Below are 27,809 nucleotides of genomic sequence, written 5' to 3'. Positions count from 1 at the left end.
AACAATGCTTTCTAAATAATAAAGGGTATATTCTGCTCCATTACTCATAGTGAATTAACAGCAGTGTTAGAGGCTTCTACATTTACATATATAGACACATAAAATGAAACAGTGACTTACAAGGGGTGTCTTCTCATCGGAGTCGCTCACTATCCCAATGTCATGGATGTATGGGCAGTATAACAGGTTCACCTGAGATCTGTAGTTTAGGCTGGGTTCACACACAGTATATTTCAGGCAGTATTTGGTCCTCATGTCAGGTCCTCATAGCAACCAAAACCAGGAGTGGATTGAAAACACAGAAAGGATCTGTTCACACAATGTTGAAATTGAGTGGATGGCCGCCATATAACAGTAAATAACGGCCATTATTTCAATACCACAGCCGTTGTTTTAAAATAACAGCAAATATTTGCCATTAAATGACGGCCATCCACTCAATTACAACATTATGTGAACAGAGACTTTCTGTGTTTTCAATCCACTCCTGGTTTTGGTTGCTATACAGCCTCACAAATACAGCCTCAAATATACATAGTGTGAACCCAGCCTAAAACTGTAAAAAAAAGTTAAATCCATTATGCAAAGACTATTATTTTCCCTATACACTGACTGACCCATATACCATAGAGGTAGATAATTTGCATTCTGCCTAAGACAGGTGCATCACTCGCAGGGAGGTACCGCAGGCTCAATCACTAGCTAACTCGGGCAGCCACTACAATAGAGCTCAGGCTGCTGCACCCTGCTCTCTGTGATCCGAATCACAGCTTTCTGATTTAAACATACTTGTCCCTTATCCTGTAAGAGACTGGGGTGGGGGGGTCGGACCTCTGCCCCCATTCCCCCCAGGATCTCCAGATCAGCCCCCAGCTCCTCTATGAAGCTGCCAGAGAGAACTGGGCCAAATAGGGTTAAATCAGAAAACCACTGTTTTCCACATGTCCAGCTCCCCCTGTTTTCCACATGTCCAGCTCCCCCTGGTTTCCACATGTCCAGCTCCCCCTGGTTTCCACATGTCCAGCTCCCCCTGTTTACCAGCTCCCTCCTCTGTTTCCACATGTCCAGCTCCCCCTGTTTCCACATGTCCAGCTCCCCATGGTTTCCACATGTCCAGCTCCCCCTGTTTCCACATGTCCAGCTCCCCCTGTTTCCACATGTCCAGCTCCCCCTGTTTCTACATGTCCAGCTCCCCCTGTTTCTACATGTCCAGCTCCCCCTGTTTCCACATGTCCAGCTCCCCCTGTGTCCACATGTCCAGCTCCCCCTGTTTCTACATGTCCAGCTCCCCCTGTTTCTACATGTCCAGCTCCCCCTGTTTCTACATGTCCAGCTCCCCCTGTTTCCACATGTCCAGCTCCCCCTGTTTCTACATGTCCAGCTCCCCCTGTTTCCACATGTCCAGCTCCCCCTGTTTCCACATGTCCAGCTCCCCCTGTTTCCACATGTCCAGCTCCCCCTGTTTCTACATGTCCAGCTCCCCCTGTTTCTACATGTCCAGCTCCCCCTGTTTCTACATGTCCAGCTCCCCCTGTTTCTACATGTCCAGCTCCCCCTGCGTCCACACGTCCAGCTCCCCCTGTTTACCAGCTCCCCCTGCGTCCACACGTCCAGCTCCCCCTGCGTCCACACGTCCAGCTCCCCCTGCGTCCACACGTCCAGCTCCCCCTGCGTCCACACGTCCAGCTCCCCCTGTCCAGGTCGGCCTGTTTACCAGCTGGGTTGTCTGTGTGCGGCCGTCCGGCACTGACCTGGTGCGAGCGCGGGAGACGGAACAGCGCGGCGCCAGAGGTGATTGGCAGGTGGGCGGGCCAGGGCGGCGCACGCACCAGCAGCGGTGCGCTGAGGCGGCCGTACGCATCAGATTAAGATGGCGGCGGCCGGGGGAGCTGTGGCAGCAGTGCAGCACTTAAGATGGCGGGCGGCTGAAAAAAATTCAATAGCGATCTGAGTGGGCCCCTGCCAGAGTGGGCCCGGGGGCGGCTGCCCCCCCTGCCCCCCATCAAATTTCGCTACTGCTATACACTATACTTATGCTATGAATATGTTATCAGTTATATATTAGATGACTATATTTACTTTGTTTTTGTTATTGTTATTACTTGATTGATTATTTACAATTCTATACACATGTATTTATACTGAGGTGGTGTGAGTGTATGGTATCAATTATTGTATGTGTGTATATATATATATATATATATATATATATATATATATATATATATATATATATATATATATATATATATATATATATATATATATATATATATAATATATATCTATCCCCTCTTACTGGGTCTAGATTCGAGGTTGGGCCAGTAAATGAAATACGAGAGCGAGTGTAAAATAAATCACATATTGTCAGAGTGGAATTTTGCCTTTATTTGTTAAACAATAATTACAAACGATAACACAACAATAATTACAAAAATACAATACAAATCAACAATAACTGAATGAACATTACATCAATTCCAACAACAGAAATTTTAGGCATAGTTACCACACACTATGAGCTCTTACCCACAGAGGTCTCCATTTCCTTCAGGTCTGGTCTCCCCTTCCTTACCTCCTCCTTCCTCTCTCCCCCAACGAGCCGTACATGGTGCTTTAATACCAACATGGCCATTGTTACCCCTGTTCTCGCAGACATCCCGTCTCTACTTCGTTGTCCCAGAACCCTTTGATCATGGCAGGGGCATACTATCATTTGATATCACGTTGTTATCTTGTATATATAAACACTCTATCAAGTGACCATCTAATGGGAGAAACTAGGCAAACAATGGGTATTTCCCATGCATGTTTGGGGAAAAATGCAACAATATACATATAGATGTAGCCTGTGTTAGCTTGATCACAATGACACGTTTAATTAAACTAATTGACTTAACAAAGCTCTCTTTTTATTTGACCTATATACTGTTTGGAACAAGGGCATTGTATTAAGTGGTGCGTATGACTCCTTTACTTTGGCACGTATGTCATTTTGTTGATGGACCATGCGTAGTCATTTGACAGTAGTAGGTTTTTTTTTTATTTTTCTCTTAGTACTCTTTTCTACAAAAAAAGTTTAGACATGGCGAGGTTTTGCACATTTGAGTTTTGAATGATATTCTCAGGATACTTTTTAATTTGAATTGTTCTCATAGTTCTTGTACTTCCTGGATTAAGGCTTCTTCTGTTTGTACAGTTTCCGAATGGACTAGTGGGCATGTTTAAAAGCCAACGTGGTAGATGACAACTAGCGGATAAAATAAATAATGTATATTCTGTTACAAGAAACCAACTGGCAATTGGTTCCTTGTATGTTTTGGCAAATTTAGTCTATTCTCTTGTGAAGTGATGTATAAATAAAAAAAAAAAAAACTGATATGGTGAGAAGTTTTGAGATTGTATTGGTTAACATTGAGTTTGGACACGTATACTTCTAAATCTGTATTGGAGCTTTGCCAAATGAGGATGTCATCAATGTATCGTTTCCAACAGAGTAGTTTTTTTCCTAAATGTGTTATAGTGGTGTTTTCCCAGTAGGCCATGAACAAGTTTGCATAGCTAGGTGCAAATCTAGTGCCCATGCCCGTCCTGGAAATTTGGTTGTAATATTCACCTTCAAAACAGTTGTGTGTCAAGATGAAGTGGATAGCTTGGAGGTTGAAATCTATTTGTTCTGTTGGCATCTGTGTGTTGACGAAAGTGGCGGCCCCGTGGCTGATACGTGCCGCGAGCTGCACACCAGCTTTATACTGTGTTCCAGGGAACCAAATCAGTGCAATTGGGCAATTGATATTATTATTTTTTTTGTCTTTATCTATTTTAGGACTTGTGTGATAGTTGTAGATATGATAGTTCCAAAAATATGGAAACTTTAGAAAGGTTCTCAAACCTCCCTGTATGTGGCCCGCAGAGGGAGCAGTGCTCCACAGGACATGTTTGGTACTTGTTTCCTGGAAGCTCATGTGTACAGACTTCACAGACTGCATGGCCGTTCATTACGTGAGAATTACCACACCTGTTGGACCTGAAGAGATGGCTACCAAACCACGTGAGTGATCAATTATATAAAGACCTCATGCAGTGTTATACAGGGAACAGTGCAGGGCTTGATGTGTCCATACAGGGCAGGGTTTTCTTCTGCAGCAGTCAAAGTAAGAGGGGCTTTGGGCAAGGATACATCATTATTGTGTTTAAAGGATATACCCAGCTCAACTAATATAGTTTTATGTTTATAGGGGATGTCACATTAAAGATTTTTAACATACATTCATTCAGCAAAGGTGCCTCCTTCTATTGATCTGCTGCTCTTTCCCTCCCATTGTTAACAGCTCGTTGCCTAGGTCAGTGCTTCGAGCTGTAATAATACCTAATACACTGAGTATAATATAACCTGTGGAATACTAAGGAAATCCTCAAAACTTGACCTGTTGGTGGGCCATGAGGACTGGAATTGAGAAGCAGTGGTCTAGCTTACAGACCACCACTCTGCTCTAAAAGCCGTGGTCTGGCTGTCAGAGAAGAGAAAAACTTGAGTTCAGTTGTTTGGCATTTAAATACTGGTGGCTGAAGAAGTTGGATGCAGCACTAGGAAACAATCATACTCTAGTGTGCGCACATCGCTAGCTGTCATCAAAGGGGGGGGGGGAGAACGGCAATATTGGGAGAAGGCAAATTTACTAAGCGAATGCATTAACAAAAATATTTAAGTCTTAACAAAAATATTTAAGTCTATCTTATAAGTTTAACTATATTAGTTGAGATGGGATTGACCCTTAAACAGATGGTTCTGATCTTTTGGAACCTTCTTAACTTAAGTCACTCATAAGTGATCTAAGTACCTTTAAATGCAGCTCTTCTCCCATGTACGGTAGATAGTTGGGTAAGCTGCTGTATCCTTCAGTACTTCATGGTGGATTTAAGTCTGTGTGCAGCCTGGCTGGTGGTGCTACTTGTGGATGGATATTTTGAAGTTTAGTTGAATCTTCTTAGTGGCTACGGGTGTATTCACATGTACCGTATCGCTGTGGTATCCTGTAATGTTATGGCCTATGGCTCTGCATTCTTGCAGCTGATTTTCATTCCACTGAGAGAATTTAGCCACTAACTATTTGGCTGCTAGGTTTTAAAGGGAATGTGTCATCAGAAAATAACCTAATGTTTTTTTTTTTTTTTTACAAGTTTTTGGTGAATTTTTTATTTTTTTTTTTATTTTAGATTTTTCTATCAATATTATAAAATAATCCTGAAATCTTGCAGTTTTCATTCTCACCGCTAGGACAATTAAGCTGAAACTTCCTGTTGCTTCTGTGGTGATAGGAGGAGAGGGGAGTCTCCGGCTCACATCAAATACACAATTCTTTATTATAAATTCATTTAAAAGGCCGACATGTTTCGGCGTAGTCGTCCTTAATCATGGCTCTGTGAATACAGATAACACATTTCAAAAATAATATATATGCGGGAAATTTCACAAGGTGGTAAAATTCTCATAGTATAGGTCCCCTGTTTGTGTCTGGTATCATCCTCCCACACAGACTTGTAGTCTCAGAGACCACACATCTGTGTGGGAGAATGATACCATTCTGGCACAACTGGCACCAGTTGATTTTATTTTTATTTTTTATTTTTTTTACATCAGAGTGAAATGAGAGGAAAAGCCTTTAAGTTCCATCTTTTGTGGTTTTGCTTACAGACTATTGGACCGTTCCTACACAAGACAACACTTCTGCATAGTTCCTCCTACACAAGATGTTGATAGGGGTCTGGCTGTCTGACAACATTTCTTCTCTTTATATACGTGTACGGTTATGGCCTGTCTCTAGATTTATTTATTTTTTCAGATGTGAGACAAGCTATGATTTTATTTTTATTTTTCCCATGCTCTCCGGAACTACACTATGGCCCGGATCAGCCTGTCTAAGAAAAATTGTGTGCTTTTTTTTAATTTTTTTTTTAATACCAACTCACACATGAAAGGGATATTCCTGATCCATGTCTTAGAAGGCATACTGCTAAGGTGTGGCCTCAAAAAAAAAAAAAAAACCTCATGTGACAGTACGAAGGTCACAGTCACTGTACACCCTTCCCAAGGGTGCGGTGCAGTTGGCACACAATAAGGTTGCATTGCTTATCATGTATATTTGGCATGACCCCTTTCAAAGTCTAAGGGCTGTATTACATGGCCTAATCACTTTAGGAAGCAAGCACAAATCTGCTAGATTGACTGAGCTGTCTGTCATTTCAGACTGGCTCTGAAGCTGTACCGGTGGTTGCGGGGAGTGTCGACAAGTATGTATATACTTAATTATTATACGTAGTGATGAGCATCCGCTGGGTTATGATTTTAGGTTAGTGTGATGTGTACAGCTGTGATGATGATGTGACAGCTCAGCCAAAGATGTAAGTGTCATGATGCCAGTGCTAGTCCAGCACACAGGTGTGAGGTTGGTACATGCTTTGTATAGTGAATGACTGTAATCCCCAAATGGTCGGTGACCTGCCAGGTTGTAATGGGTCCCTTGGGCTCTTGTCACGGTAGTCCTGAGTGGCAATTGACCCACCTGTACTATCAGTACCGCCACCCACAGAAAGGGGAAAGGATGACTTAGTCCCAGTGATATAAAAATAGAACCGCTATACTGTTCAGTCTCTGATACTACAAAACACTTTTGCAGCAAATAGATAAACCTTTACATGGACTTTGGTGCTTGAACTCGTTTGTTCTAAGGAGATGCCTGAAGGAGTAGAGATAGTTGTAGTGGTGCTTGGAGAGTTTAGAATAGAGGAGACAAGAGGAGTTTGTCAACGGAGTCCCAACCAAATGTAGCAATGTACTCTGCCAGAACTTGACAGAATATTTGAGAATAAGGAGTTACTGTCTGATCACCTTCTGCCCTACAGTGTCGAGGGACACTAATAAGGTGATACAAGCCTCAGCCATGGTCTTTCTGCACTGTGAGATAAGTTACGCAGACCCTCTGGTAGCTTTTTCCTATCCAGGCTAATTCCTCTTGTGAATCAGGATACTGCCCAGCACCTTTTAGACTAGTTCACGGCATGAGCTAGAATACTCCCAGACTCTTCTCCCTCTATAGTGTCTATAGTAGATATTGAAGTAATACTGAAAGAGCGGAGTGTCTCTAGTGGCATCTGCATACACGCGTGTCTTAGAATAGACTCACTAAACACACTGTCTTGTCCCGGACAAGGCTCCTGGCAGAACCAGGCCCTGGCTTTGCTACAGCAGGGACGTCTGCACTGTGTCCTTCTCCCACGAGAATCTGGGTAAGAACTGACTCTACACCTCCTCCCACCAAGTAACTTCCTTCAGGGGTTAAGCAAGGTACCCTGTGAGTGGTGGAAAAGAATGTGAGCAAAAGAAAGAAGAGTGATAGGCTAAAAATAAAGAGCATCTCCTATAGGTCAGCAACAGCACATGGCACACACAAAACAGTAACCCTTTGCTAACTTCAGCTGTGGAATACATAAGAGCAAACATATAGAAAATACTGACATCTAGTGGTGAAACTATAGAATACTACCTTCATCACCACTTACATAGTTACATAGTTAATACGGTTGAAAAAAGACACATGTCCATCAAGTTCAACCAAGGAGGGGATGGATACAGGGAAGGGGGAGGGGTGATAGGTTCTATACATATGCATTTATATTATTTTGCTCTAAGAACTTGTCTAGCCCTGTTTTGAAGCCCTCTACTGTTTTTGCTGTGACCAGATCCTGTGGTAGACTGTTACACAGATTCACAGTTTTCATGGTAAAGAAGGCTTGTCGCCTCCGGAGATTGAACCTTTTTTTTCTCCAGGCGGAGGCAGTGCCCTCTTGTCCTTTGAGGTGGTTTTACCTGGAAGATCTTTTCCCCATATTTCTTGTAGGGGCCATTTATATATTTAAATAAATTAATCATATCTCCCCTTAAACGTCTCTTCTCCAGACTAAACTAATTTAATTCTTTTAATCTCTCCTCATAACTAAGATGCTCCATTCCCCTTATTAGTTTAGTTGCCCGTCTTTGTACCCTCTCCAGCTCTAGAACATCCTTTTTGTGAATCGGGTTCCAAAACTGGACAGCATACTCCAGATGGGGCCGCACCAAAGCTTTATAAAGCGGTAATATTATATCCCTGTCCCGAGAGTCCATGCCTGTTTTAATGCATGACAATATCCTGCTGGCCTTAGAAGCAGCTGACTGACATTGTGTACTGTTCTGTAGTCTATTATCTACAAGTACACCCAGATCCTTCTCCATCAGTGACTCTCCCAGAGTAACCTAGAGTAAGAAGCTTTTTGCGACAGATGTAAGGGAGAAACACAAAACACCCGTGGTGGAACACCACATTCGGACCTAAAGATGCGATCAGCTGATCATTGTCATCTGTTGATTGTCTTTATTACAGAAAGTGATGATCTCCTGCTTAGGTCCTTTTTAGACCATTGTATGCAGTGTGATATTCAAAGAGTTATAAGAGACACAAAAAGGCGAGAAGGATGGAGCCTCGTGTAATCCTGTATATATGAGGTGTATGAATAAACAAAAGTGTAGAAGGACTCTCACCTTTTAGCACCTTGTGCTTTGTGCATTATCACCCTGCTGTGGGGTAGCTCGAAGTGTCCGATGATGATCTCCCAATGTCCGATGCCGTAGAAACATGTAGTACGAAAAAAATTTCACAACGATTGTAAAATAAAGACTGTTCAGGGAAGAAAAAGAGTCCCGCACCTCACACCTATGGCTGATACTAGTACCTCTCGGCTGCATAAAAAACATAAGAATTCTGTATGTGAATTGATCAAGCCACACTGCCTCATGTACCGCGTGCAGGTATCTGATACACATGGGTCCCTACACTAAGTCCACACTGTGCCGGTCAGCGACCCCCCGCCCCCCCCCGCAGGCGTGCACAGTCAGGGAAGGGAGGCCATGGAACGGCCCTGCAACCCCCATGCCACAGGACCAGACCCAAAATTGCCACACCAAAACCCAGCCAGCACCACCAGCGGAGGAAGCTGCCCCCAAACAACAGCACAAGTCTGGATAAGGTATTGCACTCACCATAGGTATCAAAGATAGAATGGGACAGACAGGAGGGATTAAAACCATGTGCACTCAGGTGTCTCCTGCTAATTGCGGTCATGTGGGTCTCACCAGGAGGAGTGCAATACACGGAGAAAAGAGAAACAAAATGCGGTTCAGGGAAGAAAGAGTGCTGCACCTCACACCTATGGCTGATACTAGTGCCTCTCGGCTGCATAAAAAAAATTTCACGATTGTAAAATAAAGAAGTTGATTTATTGATAAAAACCAGTATAAAATCATGCATAAAAATGGCAATAATGTGTTTCAGGAGTCTTAAAGGAGATGTCCGGCGAAAATTTTTATAAGAGTATTATATTGCGCCTCAAAATTTATACAAATCACCAATGTACACTTATTACGGTAAATGCTTATAAAATGTTTTTTCCCCGCACTTACTACTGTATCAAGGCTTCACTTCCTGGATAACATGGTGATGTCACAACCCTGGCCCCCAGAGCTGTGCGGACTGTGGCTGTTGGAGATGATGATGGCAGAGGGACACAGGACACTGGAGGGACAATGAGCATCCACCTGCCATCATCCTTTCCGGCAGCCACAGCCCGCACAGCTCTGGGAGTCGGGGCATGACATCACCATGTTATCCAGGAAGTGAAGCCTTGATGCAGTAGTACAATACTTTAATAAATTTTTTTTTTTACCAGACTTCAGATTGCAATCAGATGAAGGGAGTTAAGACTCCCGAAACGCGTTATTGCCATTTTATGAATGAATTTATACTATTTTTCTTACAAATAAATCAGGTTCTTTATTATACAATCGTTGTGAAAGAGTTTGGAAGATCCAGGGATCCTTTTTTCCTCCTTGTACTAAAATATTCAAAGAGTGAATCTTAGAATGACAGTACATGCTGGGACACGCAGTATCACATCTGCCTGAACACCCATGTCATGGTCTAGGGTGCGCTCTCCTATTATTGGGTGTTGACTTCTTTTACAGCTTGTACGTGCACCTGGAGGGAAAATCTCCTGATTAGAGTTCAGCGCAGTTCCAGCATGATTGTATCTGAACATTTGGCATTTGAATACCAGTGGCTGAAGAAGCCAGTGGCTTTATCCATGTTTTCCCAGACTCCCTAGAGGTTGTGCTGGATGTCTAACCATGGGCTCAACCACCCATAGATTAACATGGGATCCGTCTTGCGAATTCAGTATAGGCTGAGGGTGACCTATTTGTCCTCTGAGGGGTGATGAATGCCACTGTTCAACAAATCCATCACCTATAGACTATAATAGTATTTTTTTATTGGTTATATCATGAAAGATTATTAAACCTAACAAAGTATATGTTAAAATGAATGCCAGTGACTGATGCCATACAGTGGTGTCCAATCCACTTTCTGTCTCCAGCTGATTTGAAAGAAAATAACTCATTGATAGTATAAACTACAGGAAAATTTATGTGCATGGCGAAATTGCCTAAAAAAAAAATCCCTGTACAGCTAAGCCTCAGATAAAAAAACAACAACAAAAAAACAAAGAAATAAAAAAAAAACCAAATATATCCACTCTTTAAACCAAAGCAAATTTTCCCATAAGAAATCATTGATATGCCGACAATTGGTTCCACACCCCAAAAATAATAATTTTATATTCTGAATAACATGTAAAACAAATGAAACAATGAGAAACAGCTGAATATGTGATATTATAAGTTACTGTACAGTATAGCAATCAGCATGTGGAGTATAGTAACTGCATAAATCAGGAAATACAGCAGCAGTTTGTAGATACAGGATGGAATTGCAGATACCCATAATGCAGTAGCGTAGTACAACAGGCTAGAATAGAGAAGCAGGGCTGCTGTCAGAGATCTGTGTGGTCACATGACAGTACTGGGGAAGGGCCATGTGTTCAGCATGGACCAATCAGGACGAGCTGTGCAGGAGGACAGTGACAGGAACTTTTCTATACAGCAGTGTGAATGGCTGCGTGTGAAGTAATGAGCATGGTATATGTGGGCACTCTATAGCAGCGCTCTCTGTCCGGCGAGAGAGGGGTTACAGCTATGAAGAGATTACCACCTCAGTCCTGTCCTCTGATGTAAGCCCCAGCCTGAAGTGGATCTGCTGTGATTTGGAAGGTGAGGGAGACTTCCCGGGTTCAGAGTACAGGGCTGTAGAAGACTCCGCTATGCAGACCATGCCCCTCCTCTTCCCACCTAGTACAGGGAGCTCTTAAACCAAAGCTATGCTCTTAATCCAAGTTACAATTTTGAAAAACTGTGAGCTCTTCTTGCAAAACGCTCTCAATCCAAGTTACTTTTAAACTGAGGTACCACTATGTGTGTATGTACAGTCATGGCCAAAAGTTTTGAGAATAATACAAATATTAATTTTTACAAAGTCTACTGCTTCAGTTTTTAAAATAGCAATTTGCATATACTCCAGAATGTTATAAAGATTGATCGGCTTAACAGCAATTACTTGCAAAGTCAATGTTTGCCTAGAAAATGAACTTTATCCCCCAAAACACATTTCAACATCATTGCAGCCCTGCCTTAAAAGGACCAGCTAACATTGTTTCAGTGATTGCTCCATTAACACAGGTGTGGGTGTTGATGAGGACAGGGCTGGAGATCAATCTGGCATGATTAAGTAAGAATGACACCACTGGACACTTTAAAAGTAGGCTGGTGCTTGGAATGATTGTTTCTCTTCTGTTAACCATGGTTATCTCTAAAGAAACATGTGCAGTTATCTTTGCACTGCAAAAAAATTGCCTAACAGGGAAGAGTATTGCAGCTAGAAAGATTGCACCTAAGTCAACAATCTATGGCATCATCAAAAACTACAAGGAGAGAGGTTCGATTGTTGCCAAAAAGGCTTCAGGGTGCCCAAGAAAGACCAGCAGCTGATTTTCAGCTGCGGGATCGGGCTACCAGCAGTGCAGAGCTTGCTCAGGAATGGCAGCAGGCAGGTGTGAGTGCATCTGCACGCACTGTGAGGCGGAGACTCTTGGAGCAAGGCCTGGTCTCAAGGAGGGCAGCAAAGAAGCCACTTCTCTCCAGAAAAAACATTAGGGACAGACTGATATTCTGCAAAAGGTACCGGGAGTGGACTGCTGAGGACTGGGGTAAAGTAATTTTCTGTGATGAATGCCCTTTCCAATTGTTTGGGGATGTGGAAAACAGCTTATTTGGAGAAGATGAGGTGAGCGCTACCACCAGTCTTGTCTCATGCCAACTGTAAAGCATCCTGAAACCATTCATGTGTGGGGTTGCTTCTCAGCCAAGGGAATCGGCTCTCACAGTCTTGCCTAAAAACACAGCCAGGAATAAAGAATGGTACCAGAATGTCCTCCAAGAGCAACTTCTCCCAACCGTCCAAGAGCAGTTTGGCCACCAACAATGCCTTTTCCAGCATGATGGAGCACCTTGCCATAAAGCAAAGGTGATAACTAAATGTCTCGGGGAACAAAACATAGAAATTTTGGGTCCATGGCCTGAAAACTTCCCAGATCTTAATCCCATTGAGAACATTGTGTTACTCATAATATGATTGTAATTATATTTCTGTATGTGAAAAAAACATCTGACAAACACACATAAAAACCAGAGGGCAGCAGATCATGTGAAAATATAATATTTGTGTCATTCTCAACTTGTGTGTGTGTGTGTCAGAAGGGAAGATTAAAAAATCATAACTAAGCATGTACAGCACCCACCTACTCCAGTAATGAAATGACTGTATGAGGAACTTGGTGATGAATAGATATTATACTGAGAAATTTACATGGGTTTTTTCCCTTTCAGAAAATAAATCACCGCAAATGTCTGCATACTTTTTATTGAAAAATCCACACACCCCGGAAACATTAAAGGGGTTATCCAGCGCTACTAAAACATGGCCACTTTCCCCCTACTGTTGTCTCCAGTTTGGGTGGGGTTTTGAAACTCAGTTCCATTGAAGTAAATGGAGCTTAAAGGGGTACTCAAGCAGGGGGGCCCTTTTTTGCTAGTGGCTGAGGGAAAAGACGTCCACTCACCTCCCCGGTTCCAGCGGCGGGTCCTGCATCACGGCGCTCCGGTCCCCGGCCACTTCCTGGTGTCTGACGCCCGAGACTTGACTTCTCAGGTCCGCTCAGCCAGTCAGTGACAGAGGCGGGATCGGAGAGGGCTTGAAACGGATCCCGCCTCCTGACTGGCTGAGCGGACCTGAGACATCAAGTCTGCCCGCGCCAGACACCAGGAAGCGGCCGGGTGCTGGAGCGCTGCGATGGAGGTGGGGAGGTGAGTGGACGTCTTTTCCCTCAGCCACCTCCTCCCTGGTCCCAGCAAAAAAGTGCCCCCCCCCCCTGCTGCAGTACCCCTTTAATTGCAAACTGCACCTGAACTGGAGACAACAGTAGGGGGAAAAATGGCCATGTTTTTGTAGCGCTGGATAACCCCTTAGAGCAAAGACCATGACAATATGACTGGGTAGATGAAAGTTGAGGCCCACTGTGACCCTATCTCCCAAGGCTTCTATACACCTGAAGTCGACAATTCTATTGACCACTTTTAATGTGTCACATAGAGATGTGCAAAGCGAATCTGTCAAATCAAGATTCACTGCGAATTGTGATGTCAATTCGCTGCATTCTGTGAAACGGATTCCCGCCAATTCTTAAAGGAAATTCATAAAAAACCAAACTGGCATCTGCATATGCTGTCTGGAGTGTCACTGGGCGGGAGAAAGGGATTAACTATAATCTCTAGCACCCATCCAATCAGCTGCAGGCCCTTTTGTGATGTCAGCACCTCCCCCTCTATATAAGGCGGTTTGGAAATAGAGGTGGCCAATTTGCTGTGTGTGGAGAGCAGGATGGCAGCAGGCAGTTACAGCAGAGCAGGGAGAGACTAACAGAGCGATATAGGGACAGAGGGGAGAGGAATGGCTAAAATTGGATGATTAACTGGTTGGCTTTTTTTTTTTTTTTTTAATTGTGACTTTCAGCTTTTTGACACTTTTACAACAACATTCTTTCACAAATTTGTCCTTCTGTAATAGCCCCAGTATTGTAGTTACCATAGTTTTGGCTGTTTTAATGAAATCTGTTTAAGAGTTGTTTTGCGCGGCTCAAAAACTAATTTCCAGCTGCTTTACTCATCTGTAATAACATACTCCACCCATTACCGGCTTTGTGAATCTCTTTCATTTCTATTTCCTTTCGTTCCTGGTACAAGTTGTTAGTAGTTTGTTTGTTCCCTTTCTACGTACATTGTGCAGAGAATTGAGGCTTTAGGGACAGAGCCAATTTTCGTTTTTTGCACTTCTGTTTTTTCCTCCTCGTATTTAAAAGGCCATATCTCTTGCAAATAAACCGGAGATTTTTTTTCTATGTTAAATCAATGCTCCAAGTATGAACAGTAACACAGATTCCTCAATGTACTACATACTGTATGGTGCTGCCACACACTGCACTCTACTGAAGTTCATTATAATACATTGTGCACTCAAAATTAACTCTCTTACATTTTGCCCCTTTAGTTCACAATTCTCTCTCTCTCTCTGTCTCTCTCTCTCTGTCTCTGTCTCTCTCTCTCTCTCTGTCTCTCTCTCTCTGTCTCTCTGTCTCTCTCTCGTCTCACACCATGCTCTCTGCTGCCACCTCTGTCCGTGTCCGGAACTGTCCCGAGCAGTAGCAATTAGATAAAAAATCCCCTTCTCTAGACAGTTCCTGACATGGAGAGAGGTGGCAGCAGAGAGCACTGTGTCAGACTGGAAAGAATACATCACTTCCTGCAGGACATACAGCAGCTGATAACTACTGAAAGACTGGAGATTTTTAAATAGAAGTAAAGTACAAATTGGTATAACTTTCTGGTTCTGATCCGCTGCTGATCCTTCCCTGTCACTTTTAATGATTGTCGTCCCTCTGCGAGTATGTTAAAGTCAGCTCCCAGCCTGGTACATACATTCCCCTGAAGCAAGCCAAAGGGCGGAGCGGTAATGTATGTATGTTATCTTATTGAAAGTGACAGTGGAGGGATCCGCAGCAGATTTTGCTGTGAAATCCGCTGTGTACCCGTTAATTGTGAACCCACCCATAAGTATCTAGGATGGGCTGAAAGTCACTATTTTCGGTTCCTAGAAGTATTCAAAGTTCCTTGCTCAACTGTCCCTTTGAATCCCAGAAAGAGACAGTTCAGTGGCTCAAATTACCTCTGTTACCCAATATACTTAAGTCCACTTGCTTAGCGTTTCTATCCTGGGGATTTCCACTAACAATACACTACTCCTGAAGAACTCTCTCAGGCTGCACTCAAATGAACTTTGTGTACTGTGTGGAACATAATAGCAAGCTCCACCTACCTTCTAGTAGGTTCTATAAAAGCTGAAAGTTTCTACACTACCTAAAGCAGCTCCTACTACAGACTGGGATTCAGTGTAGTGAGACAATGTTATCCATTATTCTTTTTGCTTTTTACATCTTCTCTTTTTGCTGTCCAATTGTCCTTCTTTTGCTGTCCAAATGTCTTATTATCTTCTAGAAATTGTCATACATGTGTGATCCGTGATCTAGATAACTATGCCACCATGACCCCTTAAAGGGATGGTCTGAATTATAAAAAATTACAAAAAATAACAAAAACAAAAACAGGAGGTTGTTGTCCGAAAATAAAATATGGCATCTTCTCCTGTTATATCTTCCAGTGCTGTGGCTCCTCTCTGTCACCTTTGTTCACTTCCCTGCAGAGATGATGTTCCTGTGTGTCCTGTAGATGGCACATGCCATGCTCTGGTCCTCCATGTCTCCCTTCAGAGCCACAGGGGGATGTACAGGCTGGGATACACAGCCCATATAAGCCCCCTCCCCTGTCCAGACACCTGTTGTCCTCTGGCCTCTTCTGGTCAGGTCTGGATGCTGTGTAATGTAGGTGGAGCTAATTGCTCTGCTCCTCATTACACAGCAAGAGGCAGGACAGGGATCGCAGTGGTCCCTGGTTCCTGACAGCACTCTATTTCGTTGTATTAGTGATGTGCTGATACAAATGACTAGAACAGCCTGTAGGCTTGCTCACTGTAATTCTTCTTAACCGGCTCTCATTTTCACCGCTGATTTGAGAGAACTGCAGAATAACAGGATGTGGTGGTGGGAGTGGGGGTGGCAGCAGGTGACCCTAGCATGCAGGCCCGGTGGCAATGACGATTCTTGTAACCCTTGTACCAATGCTTAAAAACCTCTTCAAGGCCAAGAATGTAACTGTACGTCCTGGGTTGGGTAGGGGGGCTGTGTGGCGACCCCGCTCTTAACGGGCGCGATCCCGGCTGCTATTAGTAGCCCGGGACCGCGGCAGTTAGTGGGCACGCGCCCGCTAAATAACTATTTAGATGCAGCTGTCAAAGCTGACAGCTGTATTTAAATAGCTATTGTCACCAATCTGTGGCGGTCTAGCAGGGGGTGGGTGATTTTCAATCCGTACAATTTAGCTTGCCGGGCATCAGCGTCAAAATGACAATGATACAGGCTAGGTCCTTGACAGATCTGGTCTGCAGCAGACCAGAGAAATACAGCACTGATCTAATCTATCAGTTCTGTATTATATACACAGCATTGATCTATATTAGAGACTTCTAATTACCATGTAAAAAAAAGTTTTTTTCTTCCATTTTGTTAAATAAACAATATTTGGTATCACCACATGTGTAATCGCCCGAACTATTAAATTATCACATTCATGATCTCACATGATAAGCAGCGTAAGCGCAAAAACCTGCCAAAGTGCAAAATTCTAATCCAGAAAAATTGTAATAAAAAGCCATCAAAAAGTTGCATATATGCAGCCAAGGTACAAATAGAAAGGACAGATCATGGCGCAAAAAATGACACCTCACACAGCCCCATAGACCAAAGGGTAAAAGTGTAAGAAGAAGGCGAATAGAGCAATTTTAAGGAACATTTAGATTTTTAAAAAGGTTTTAATTTTCTAAAAGCCATCAAATAAAATAATACAGTAATACAAGTTACACATCGTTGTAATTGTACTAATATTGCAAAGTTATAATAGTTCTCCCTTTCTTGCTATAAAGCTTCTAGGGGGCAGGGTATGTGCTCTTAAGATTTGCAGTTTTGCTATGAATTTCCTACCTATTCAACAGATCATTGACTAGTACAACTAATCAAACAAATAGTTGAACCTTTTATATTATAGGAATCGGGGAGGGGGGGGGGGTTGTAGCAAGAAAGTTAATGAATAACGGAGTATACATGTAAAGCTGTGAATACAGTAGGAACTAGACCATTACGTAGCAGGAATGTGACTTCACAACCGTGAACCTTGCTCACATAGCTTTTAAGGGATTGTCCAGGGAGGAGAAAAGATCTGACTTCCCAAGATGGCCCGAGGCAGCAAGTAAAGCGCCGGGAAGCAGAATAGGTAAGATCTGCCCTGCTCCCCAGACAACCCATTAAAACAGCTAGGGGCTTGCAGGGCATGCTGGGACTTATGGAACCCCAGTTATCATGGGGGTGGAACAGACTGTGCACTGTAGAAAATCAAATTTAATTGAATACAATTAAATCTACTAATTGTAAAGTCAGATTAACACACTATAGATGTTTTTTAAATGTGATGATATAGCCGCCAGTGAGACGAGTTCTGTAAAGGAGAAGTCCGGACGTTTGGAAATCTAGCAGCCGTCAGGGGCAAGGGGGAATTTGATTACAAGTACTAACTAACCTGACTAAACTAACCCCATGCCCACAGTGAGTGGCGGGACCAGCACTGGGACCCCCGCCGGAAGGGGGGGGGCCTGCCCTGGCTGATGGACTGGCCGCTAAACCTATCAGTGACTGGAGTGTCATCTCACCCCAATCACTGACTGGCTGAGCGGCCAGTCCATTAGCTGGGTTGTGACGTGTCGGTGCTGGAGATCCTGGTGCCCAGTGGGGTGCTGCGGCCACTCCTGTCACACATCGCTGACATAGGGAGAGATAAGTTCCTACTTGTTATCAAATTCATACCTGCCGGCTGCTGGATTTTCAAAACGGCCAGACGTCTCCTTTAAAGTACCCTCATACTGCCCTCTTGAGTTTTATAAAATTCATTCTTAGGCTATGCTCACGCTTTGTACAATTAACGATTGTTTAAAAAATAGAGGTTGTTGTTGGCACAACGGACGTTGTTATAAAATATGGCTGCTGTTTTTACATAGTTGAATTCATATGTACTGCACTTGCAGTGGATTTCATGCTGTGAGTAGAGATGAGCGAACCTGGAGCATGCTTGAGTCCATCCGAACCCGAACTTTCGGCATGTGATTAGCGGGGGCTGCTGAAGTTGGATAAAGCCCTAAGGCTATGTGGAAAACATGGATATAGTCATTGGCTGTATCCATGTTTTCCAGACAACCTTAGAGCTTTATCCAACTTCAGCAGCCCCAGCTAATCTAATGCTGAACGTTCGGATGGACTTGAATCCGAACCCGGTTTGCTCATCTCTAGCTGAGAGTTTTTCTGTGAAATCCACTGGGATTCTGAGTCCCATTAAAGTCTATGGCATTGCTGTCAGAATGTAATGACTACTTAACTGTCATCACATTAAAAATAATGAAGACACCATGCTTACCTGTCCATGCTCCCCTGCAGCTTTCACTGCAGAACTTGCGGCGGATTTACATGGTACATGTGAATCCACCCTAATAAGCTAAGTGCAATCTGAATTAATTCAAATATAATGTGCCCTATTTAATTTTTATAGTGTGTCCTCTGATGCTACCCCAACAGAGTCCCTCTCAATTAATTTTAAGGGTCAGGTACCCCAAGGTGATACTGCATGTAGACAAAGCCAGAAATTGTGTTGCCATTGGCCAACACATGGGCAATGGATGGCTTCATACACAGACATAAAGAAATGCACATTACCTTTATGCATATATAGTACACACACGTGTCATACATACGTACATATATACATCATATACAGATATAAACAAATGCACATTACATATATACATACATTAGGTAATATATGCACATGCACCATACACACAGACATACTCATACATAAGACATATGTACACACACATTTACCTTTGGTACAGGAAAGCACATGCTGTCAGATCTGGAGATCCAGGAGCCTTTCCAAGGCCATGCTGTGCAGGCTGCAGCCTCCCTCTCCCCTACTTCTGTGTCCTGACTGCCAGCAGCAGCACATAGAGCAGATGGAGGCAGCCTGAAAGGAGGAGGTGGGGAAGGGTCCCAGAGGAGAGGGGTTGTACTAACTCTGCACATTACATGCTGCTGCCTGTCATCCTGATCACTTTCTGCCTCTATATAATTATATGAAACTTCAGCTTACTATATAGTGGCAGTGAGTGACTGGGTGACAGGCATGTGCAGCAGTGCTGGGGGATTATATGTCATCCTAGAGCTCAGCCCACCTCCTGCTCAGGGCCCCACCAAGGGATAGGGCCCATCTGGGGATTCACCTGCTCCCATGTGGATCAGTCCAAGCTTAGACCTTGCCCTCATACACTGTGCCCACAGGTTAACTTTAATACTAAAAAGAAAAGTATAAGTACTTAATACTGTACGTACACTCAGACGCAATCATCCATGTGCACAAATGATAATGTGACAGCATATGGAAAAAAAAATTGGATCAAGATATGAGACATCTGTCTTCCCTTACGTGTGTTGTTCCCTATCTCCTCTTTTAACTGGATCAAGAAAGGATTTGCAATACAAGAACCGTGGTGCTAGACATTGCTATCTCCAACAGTGGATCAGTGCACAGGCTGTTTCTTCACTCCTATGGTGAGCTGGCATATCCACTTGTAGGCTGGGTTCACACTACGTATATTTCAGTCAGTACTGTGGTCCTCATATTGCAACCAAAACCAGGAGTGGATTAAAAACACAGAAAGGCTCTGTTCACACAGTGTTGAAATTGAGTGGATGGCCGCCATATAACAGTAAATAACTTCCATTATTTCAATATAACAGCCGTTGTTTTAAAATAACAGCAATATTTGCCATTAAATGGCGGCCATCCACTCAATTACAACATTGTGTGAACAGAGCCTTTCTGTGTTTTCAATCCACTCCTGGTTTTGTTTGCAATATGAGGACCACAATACTGACTGAAATAGACGTAGTGTGAACCCAGCCGTAGGGTGGTGTGTTGTGTGTGTGTTTTTTTTTTTTATACATGATCATTTACACACACAGTTACTTACAGTCCTCTTGCACCATCAGAAAAAGGCAGCCTAAGAATAGTTTATATTTATCTTTTTTTTTTTTTTTTTTTTAATTTACACTGGCATTGGAGTTGTGCCCAAGTATACATACAGTATTCAATTCTTTAGTTTTTACCTTGCTATCCTGGGACGACTGATAAGTTTGCCTACTCAGAGCGGCACCTGTACACATTCAGTCATTTATTTTAGAGGTGTGGTGCAGGTGATTATAACAGATTGTTCACCTGTGTTATTGTAATTTTATATCTGTGCTGTACTATTCAATGTGAACAATTTGCTAGTTCTTAACCCAATGAGCTTGCTATGAGTTTTGCTAACTTTTTGAAAATTGAACCCATTACGGCAGGTTCATTCTCGGCCCCCATTGTAAATAGTGTTGAATGTGCTATATCCATATTTTCCTAGCTGCCCTAGGGCGGCCTCCAACTTCTGTAGTCACCAGGAGTGAAATGCAGAGAGCTCAAGTTTGGAGAATGTTGTTGAACCACAGTCAAACATCTCCAAATTCTAAACCATCAATGGCTGATTTGTGATCCGCCTAATTACTGATGTCTATAATATAACAATCCATTCACTATAAAGAATGTAAATTGTTTATCATTTTCTTATGGAATATAGATGTGTTGTTGTGTGTGTGTGTGTGTTTTTTTTTTTTTTTTAACCTCTGTCTTTGAGCTTAATGGTTACCATGAGATTACCCTGAGTTATAAGTCGCATACTGTACTGTGTATTCTCAAAGCAGCAATGCAATTGGAATAGAATAAGTTGGGTTCTACTTTTTCAACCCTAAGGGCCCTATTACACCAACAGATTATCTAACAGATTTTTTCGGAGCCAAAGCCAGGAATGGACTATAAACCGAGAACAGGTAACAAAGGAAAGACTGAGATTTTTCCTCTTTTCAAATTAATTCCTGGCTTTGTCTTAAAAAAAATCTGCCAGATAATCTGTTGGTGTACTAGGGCCCTACGAATCCCAGACAACCCTTTAAAAAAATGAAGACCCTATGGCCACATTTAAATATACTTGGAAAATGATCAACTATCCAGTAGAATAAGGACCAACCAAATACCCACTAACTAACTGAGCCACACTAGCTTCGACAAATATATTTAGCCATTAGCTGTGTAGACCTCTAAATGTCCTATTAAAAACAAAAAAATCCTATTCCATTAAATGGGGTGTTCATGATACTTACCTACCTTGATTCCCCCACAGCTGCTCTTTAGTTGTCTCCCAGTCCCCACATGAAATTCTCACAGGAACTGCCCCATTCACCCAATTACTGGCCAAGGCAGGACACTACTAAGCCCAGTGACTGGCTGAGTTAGGTGGGACTAACGTGTCACAGGAACCTGAATTCCGCTTCTTTCAAACAGCAGCTGAGGAGAATGGAGGCAGGTGACTATCACTACTTTAATCCCCCCGACAACTCTTTTAAAGTGACACTGTCAAAATCCCCCATGGTTGAAGTTTTAGAATAAAATATTGTTACATTGAATTTATGTATATGCAACTAGAAGCCTTAGTAATTTTGTGACTACACCACTATGTACATAACTTATCCTTTGTCTCCATTTCTTTTGTAGCTGGGACCTGTGAAAAAATGAGAAAACGTTATTTTATGTCCTTCGGTATAACCCTACTCTTTTTTACCATTGGGTTTTCCTTCATTTTCCATGCCAACCTGGCTGCTAACATATTCAAGATGAAAAGAAGGATTTGGCACAGGACATCTCAGAAAAATATCTATGCCGTGGAATTTGAGCCCAGACTGCCTGGTATGTGGACTATATATGCGACTGGACGTTTGGGAAACTTAATGGGCGAGTATGCTACGCTATATGCCCTTGCCAAGATGAATGGCCACCAAGCCTACATTTCACCAGAGATGTACAACCAGCTGTCAAAGATCTTCAAAATTAGGTTACCTATTCTTGATGAAGATGACATTTCTTCATTCCAATGGAGAGATTATGAACTTCACGACTGGATGTCTGATGAGTACCGACACATTGAAGGTGATTTTGTCAGACTTACTGGTTGGCCTTGTTCGTATACGTTCTACCACCATATAAGAGATGAGATTCTTCGAGAATTTACCTTCCATGACTTTATCAAAGAGGAGTCTTACGCTTACCTAGAAAAAATTAGAGGGGACCGGAAAAACGTTACATTTGTTGGGGTTCATGTTCGGAGAGGAGACTATGTGCGTGTGATGCCAAATACATGGAAAGGGGTGGTCGCTGACAAGGGTTACTTGCAAAAAGCCATGGACTATTTCAGAAACAAGTATAAGAACCCTCTCTTTGTGGTGACCAGTAATGGGATGAATTGGTGTAAAGCAAATATAAACAATTCATTGGGTGATGTCCACTTTGCTGGAGATGGCCAGGAAGGCTCACCCAGTCGGGATTTTGCCTTGTTGGCTCATTGTAACCACACCATCATGACCATAGGGACGTTTGGTATCTGGGTTGGTTACTTGGTAGGAGGAGAAACCATCTACCTGTCAAACTACACTTTACCTGACTCTCCTTTTCTTAAACTTTTTAAGTATGAAGCTGCTTTTCTTCCAGAATGGATCGGGATTCCAGCGGATCTCTCGCCACTTCTTAACCCCTCTGAAGTCTGTTTGAAAGATATCATTTTTCATAAAAACACTGTGTGTTTTGTGACTATTTCCCTAATATTTTTTATTGCATTTTGGTTATACCAAAAACGTCACAGGCTAAGAGGCAGATATTAAATGCACTACAAACAGTGCCTTTTCGGTGAGTTTTTTTTTTTTTTTGTCCCCCTTACTGATGCCTACTGTAGGTATGGAGATTTTATATAGGCTCCTCTATAGTACATCAAAGGGTCAAACTGCCTGCTTGATGGTGCTTCATACATAGCGTTTTGTGGCAGTTTCTCGAGACGTGGATTTAAACGTAACGGGAAGTATAGAGGGAGGGCTTACACATTGCCTTCATGCTGGATCCATTGACATTGGCTCAAATTGAATGAAAAACTGCTAGAAAATCTGTGTACAAAACCCATTTCAGTATATCTGACATTATGAATCTTCTCCCAAACAGTGGGCAATCGGAAGATTGGGTAACCATGAAATACATTCTTGCTGGGTGAGTTCCATGCACAAGCCCTATTCTGATGAAATAGGGCTGTTGCATAGAACTCGCCTGGTGTGAAAGTATCCATGATTACCCAATCTTTCAGTGGCAGGAGCAACTGTATGCTGACTGGGAAAAGCTACATCAATGCAGGTACTCTTTGAAAACAAAAAGTATGAAGGGGCATTAAAGGGGTACTCCAAACAACAACAACAAATTGATTTGTGGATTACTTAAACTCATTACTTATCAGCTGCTGTATGTCCTGCAGGAAGTTGTTTATTCTTTCCAGTCTCACACAGTGCTCTCTGCTGTCCAGAACTGTCCAGAGCAGGAGAGGTTTTCTATGAAGACTTTTTACTACCCTGGACAGTTCCTGTCATGAACGGAGGTGGCAGCAGAGAGCACTGTCTCAGAATGGAAAGAATAGACCACTTCCTGCAGGACTTGCAACAGCTCATAAGTACTGGAAGACTTTCATTGTTTAACATAAAATTAATTTACAAATCTGTATAACTTTCTGGTACTAGTTGGTTTTAAAACCATGTTTTGTTCTTTGGAGTACCGCTTTAGATGCCCGTATGATTCTCTGGTTAGGACTGTAAGTACATTAAGGGGATACTCCAGCATGGGACAACTTTTTATATAGAATGCACAAGCCTGGAGAACAAGAAAATGACTGCACATCCCATGTTTCATACTAAAGCTTATTCAGATGTGCAGCCATTTTCGTGTTCTCCGGGCTTGTGCAACTTTTTATATAGTGCTGTAGTTATAAGGAAAATGATAAGGAAGCTATTCTTCCCACTCCACTGCAGGTATCCTCCTGTGTGTCTCTGGGTCCCCCACTGACCGTTGGTGCCATCAGCACTTCCAAGACGGACTCATTTCGGCAGTGACTGCTCGCTCAGCCAATCACAAGAATTGGCTCTTTATTATTTTTATTATAGCAGAGGCACTATACAAAAAGTTGTCTCAACTTTTATTTCTTGTCCAGGCATAAATTTATGACAGAACCGAGCTCCTGTCATTCTTCCGGACCAGGCGCATTGAGTACCAACTTTAGCCACAGTATCGGAAGCTTCACTGCACCTGTGCAAACAGTAGATTACATGTATTTAAAGTGTCACTGTCGTTATAACTTTCAAAAATTTAAATCAACAGTAGATGTGATATAAAGCAAGTTTGCAATATACATTCATTATTATTTTTTTGTTCTCATGCTGTAAAACAAAGCTGTACTTACCAGAAATTCAGGTCCAGTCTCCAGAAGGCAGATTTTCTGACTTGTGCTGGTTGAAAAAAACAGACTAAACACTGAAATTTCAGCTGGTACAGAGAGTCACGGCTCAATGTTTCCATCAGTCACTTGACTACCTTCTCTCTGTGAGCGCTCAGATGGCCTGGGGAACACGGGACTTTCTGTTTTCTGTTTCCTGTTTTTTGAGCAAACAGAAAACAGGAAGTGCCGTGTTTTCCATGATAACTAAAAAAAAATAATGAATGTATATCGCAAACTTGCTTTATATCACATCTACTGTTGATTTAGATTTTGAAAGTTATAACAATAGTGAAACTTTAAAGTATCCAGTATTACCAATATCTCTATAGGGATGATGGTTATTGTTATAAGAGACTATATGTGTTCAGGATGTAAAGTTTATTTATTATATAAAATATTTTATACATGGGGCATTAAAGGGAACCAATCAGTTTGGGCTGATATGGTTCCGTTGAGCATTGTATAAAGCACCTGTAGCGGCCCCGGCACGTACCGGCCGCGGCCGCAGCAGGTGCTTTATAACGGAGAAAATGACTTTTATTCCCCAGCTCGTGACTAGATACGAGCGGGGAAGTAGCCATGGTGGGCGGCTCCCCGCTCGTATCTAGTCACTGCGCTCTGACTGTCAGCGCGCTCAGAGGGGATGATTGACAGGCAGAGAGGTCAGTTACTGGCCTCTCTGCCTGTCAATCAACCCGCCCAGTGCGCTGACAGTCAGAGCGCAGTGACTAGATACGAGCGGGGAGCCGCCCACCATGACTACTTCCCCACTCGTATCTAGTCACGAACCGGGGAAAAAAAGTCATTTTCTCCGTTATAAAGCACCTGCTGCGGCCGCGGCCGGTACGTGTCGGGCCGCTCCAGGTGCTTTATACAATGCTCAAGGGAACCATATCAACCCAAACGGGCTGATTGGTTCCCTCTAACAACAGCAACCAGTCAGTTGATGCTAAGCTGCATTTCTTAGTGAAATATTACAGACAATTCTAGTGTTATGATGCTCTATAATTAAAGGTTTTCCTCTTCTTCTTTTTTTTTTTTTTTTTTTTTTTTTACAAAAATTATGATGTCTCAGCCCTCACCAGCCTGTTTGTTACCACTAGGAGGCTGAAAACTATAAAGTAGGCTGTCTTACTTAATTTGAGTAACTCCCATTGATGATGATAGGATTTACAAAAATGGCGTAGCTTTGCTGCTTATGTTACTCCTGGAGCTATATAAGCAGTATAACTCCCGGTGCTGGCTTACCCAAATTGCATAAGACAGTTGATATGGCTTTCCCAACCTTCTCTGGTGGCTTAGAGGTGGCCAGGAAGCAATTATTTTTTATAGATGTGGAAACCCCTTTTAAAGAGTTGAAGTTGCATATTTGTATATGACTTATAATATTAGTTAAAAGGAATCTGACAGCTTTGTGTCATGCTTAGATGTCAGAGAGGGGGTGCCGAGCCATAGTATGCATGCCTACCCCTTCCCAGCCTTGACTAATTTGTAAAAAGCTCAATGCTGGAAGCCAAGCTCTGTAGTCATTCAGTCAAGGTAGGGGGAGGGAGGAGGTAGCATGCTGTGGCTTGGCACCAGTCCCTTGCCACCTGATAGCTAAGCATAATGTAGGCTGTGTTCACACAGAGAGATTTATCTGACAGATTTTTTAAGCCAAAGCCAGGAACAAACTATATACAGAGAACAGGTCATAAAGGAAAGACTGAGATTTCTCTTCTTTTCAAATCCATTCCTAGCTTTGGTTTAAAAAATCTGTCAGATAAATCTCTCTATGTAAACGCACCAATAAAGACTGACAGATTTTTTTTGTGCTACCTATATTTTTACATAACAATCCTTGAGATGGTACAGCCAAGGCAACAATCTTTATAGCACTAGGAATACACTCAGCATTCCTGTTGTATTCTTAAAATGGAGACCAGAAGCCAACATGAGCTGCTTAAAGGGGTATTCTGATTGGTAAAAAGAAAATACTACCAGTCTAAACCACCAAAAATCTATTTTGTGTTTTTTTGGGCCAGATAATAACTGTAGTTCCTGGTTGAGTTGTTGCTCAGTACTACAATTCCCAGAGTTCATGACAACCCACTACCCTCTAATAGCACTCCAGACAGTTTCCCTTCCAGAGCTACTGCAGAACGTTGTTTTATATAGAAGACCCTCTCTCCATACAATTTTGCAAAAGCTGCTGTATCTGTTCCCTGTCTGCTCCTCTGCTTGTGGTATTATTCAGAACAAGGCAGCATGCTGTAAGCACACCTCATTTTTCCCACTAAATGGCCCAATGAAGATATTAATAAACATCAAGATAATGTTGACCTACACAACCTCCTGTCAGGGGTAAATCGACACTTTAAAAACCAATTATCTGATCTTGGGGTACCACTTTAATATGTTTCCATTTAACAGTCATGGCAGCTAACAGAAAAAGTCTGCTCTATTGCTTGTCTGGCCTCTATAACGGTGCACTATAGAATGTGGCATTTGATATAGAATATAGGGGATATCTATTCCACAGAACCAACTATTGGCATTGGACCCACTAAGGCAGTCAGGGCATTCCAGAATCTAGCTCAGTGCCAAATTCACTTTTATTATTATTTTATTTGTTTTTTTATTTCTTTTGAACAAGAAAACTCTCTATAAACTGGAAGATATTTGTGCTGGAAAATGATCATTTACAGAGTTGCAACATAATGCTATAAATTTTATGTGACACATCCAACTGAGATAATCCAATATTAAGCATACTGATCCTGAATATTTTATTATTCCGACATGTTAAGTAAAAATGCTATTTTTTATAGAACATGAGTTTTTGTTTTATTTTGTCTTGCGATAACATCCACGTTAGACATTGAAAAAACACTAGTTCAATCATAAGAGTAAAAAAGGAAACAAACTATGCTTTTTTAGCCAGAAACAGGCTGGTATACTGCACACCTGAATAGCGAATGCTAAAGGCACGGTACTGGCTGGACGTCATAATCCAAGAAATTTCATGGTCTTCACCCTAGCCCCCCAACAATGAAGGTTTGACTTAAGCAATAGATTGAAATCATGTAGACATCTTCACCAAGAATGTACTCCATACAAATTATTCAAGGG

The 27,809-nt window shown here is 42.4% G+C and overlaps 1 protein-coding gene across 4 annotated transcripts in view; it reads left to right on the top strand.

Annotated features, from left to right (window-relative positions):
• LOC138768941 (galactoside alpha-(1,2)-fucosyltransferase 2-like) overlaps positions 1-25,165 on the top strand; it is a 32,824-nt gene extending 7,659 nt beyond the window's left edge. For 2 of the 4 annotated variants that reach the window (XM_069947019.1, XM_069947017.1), the window contains exon 2: positions 21,893-25,165. In XM_069947019.1, the coding sequence (XP_069803120.1) occupies positions 21,910-23,052 (1,143 nt within the window). In that variant the 5' untranslated portion in view covers positions 21,893-21,909 and the 3' untranslated portion in view covers positions 23,053-25,165. Of the gene's footprint in view, positions 1-3,826; positions 3,910-4,007; positions 4,052-21,892 lie in introns of those variants that run through there. The other 2 variants (XM_069947016.1, XR_011359185.1) reach the window with 2 other exon arrangements.
• Positions 25,166-27,809: the final 2,644 nt, after the last annotated feature.

Source organism: Dendropsophus ebraccatus, chromosome 12, assembly GCF_027789765.1.
Source record: "Dendropsophus ebraccatus isolate aDenEbr1 chromosome 12, aDenEbr1.pat, whole genome shotgun sequence".
Classification (NCBI taxonomy): domain Eukaryota; kingdom Metazoa; phylum Chordata; class Amphibia; order Anura; family Hylidae; genus Dendropsophus; species Dendropsophus ebraccatus.
Note: the sequence above shows the minus strand (reverse complement) of the source record. Positions and strands in the feature narration are given on the sequence as shown.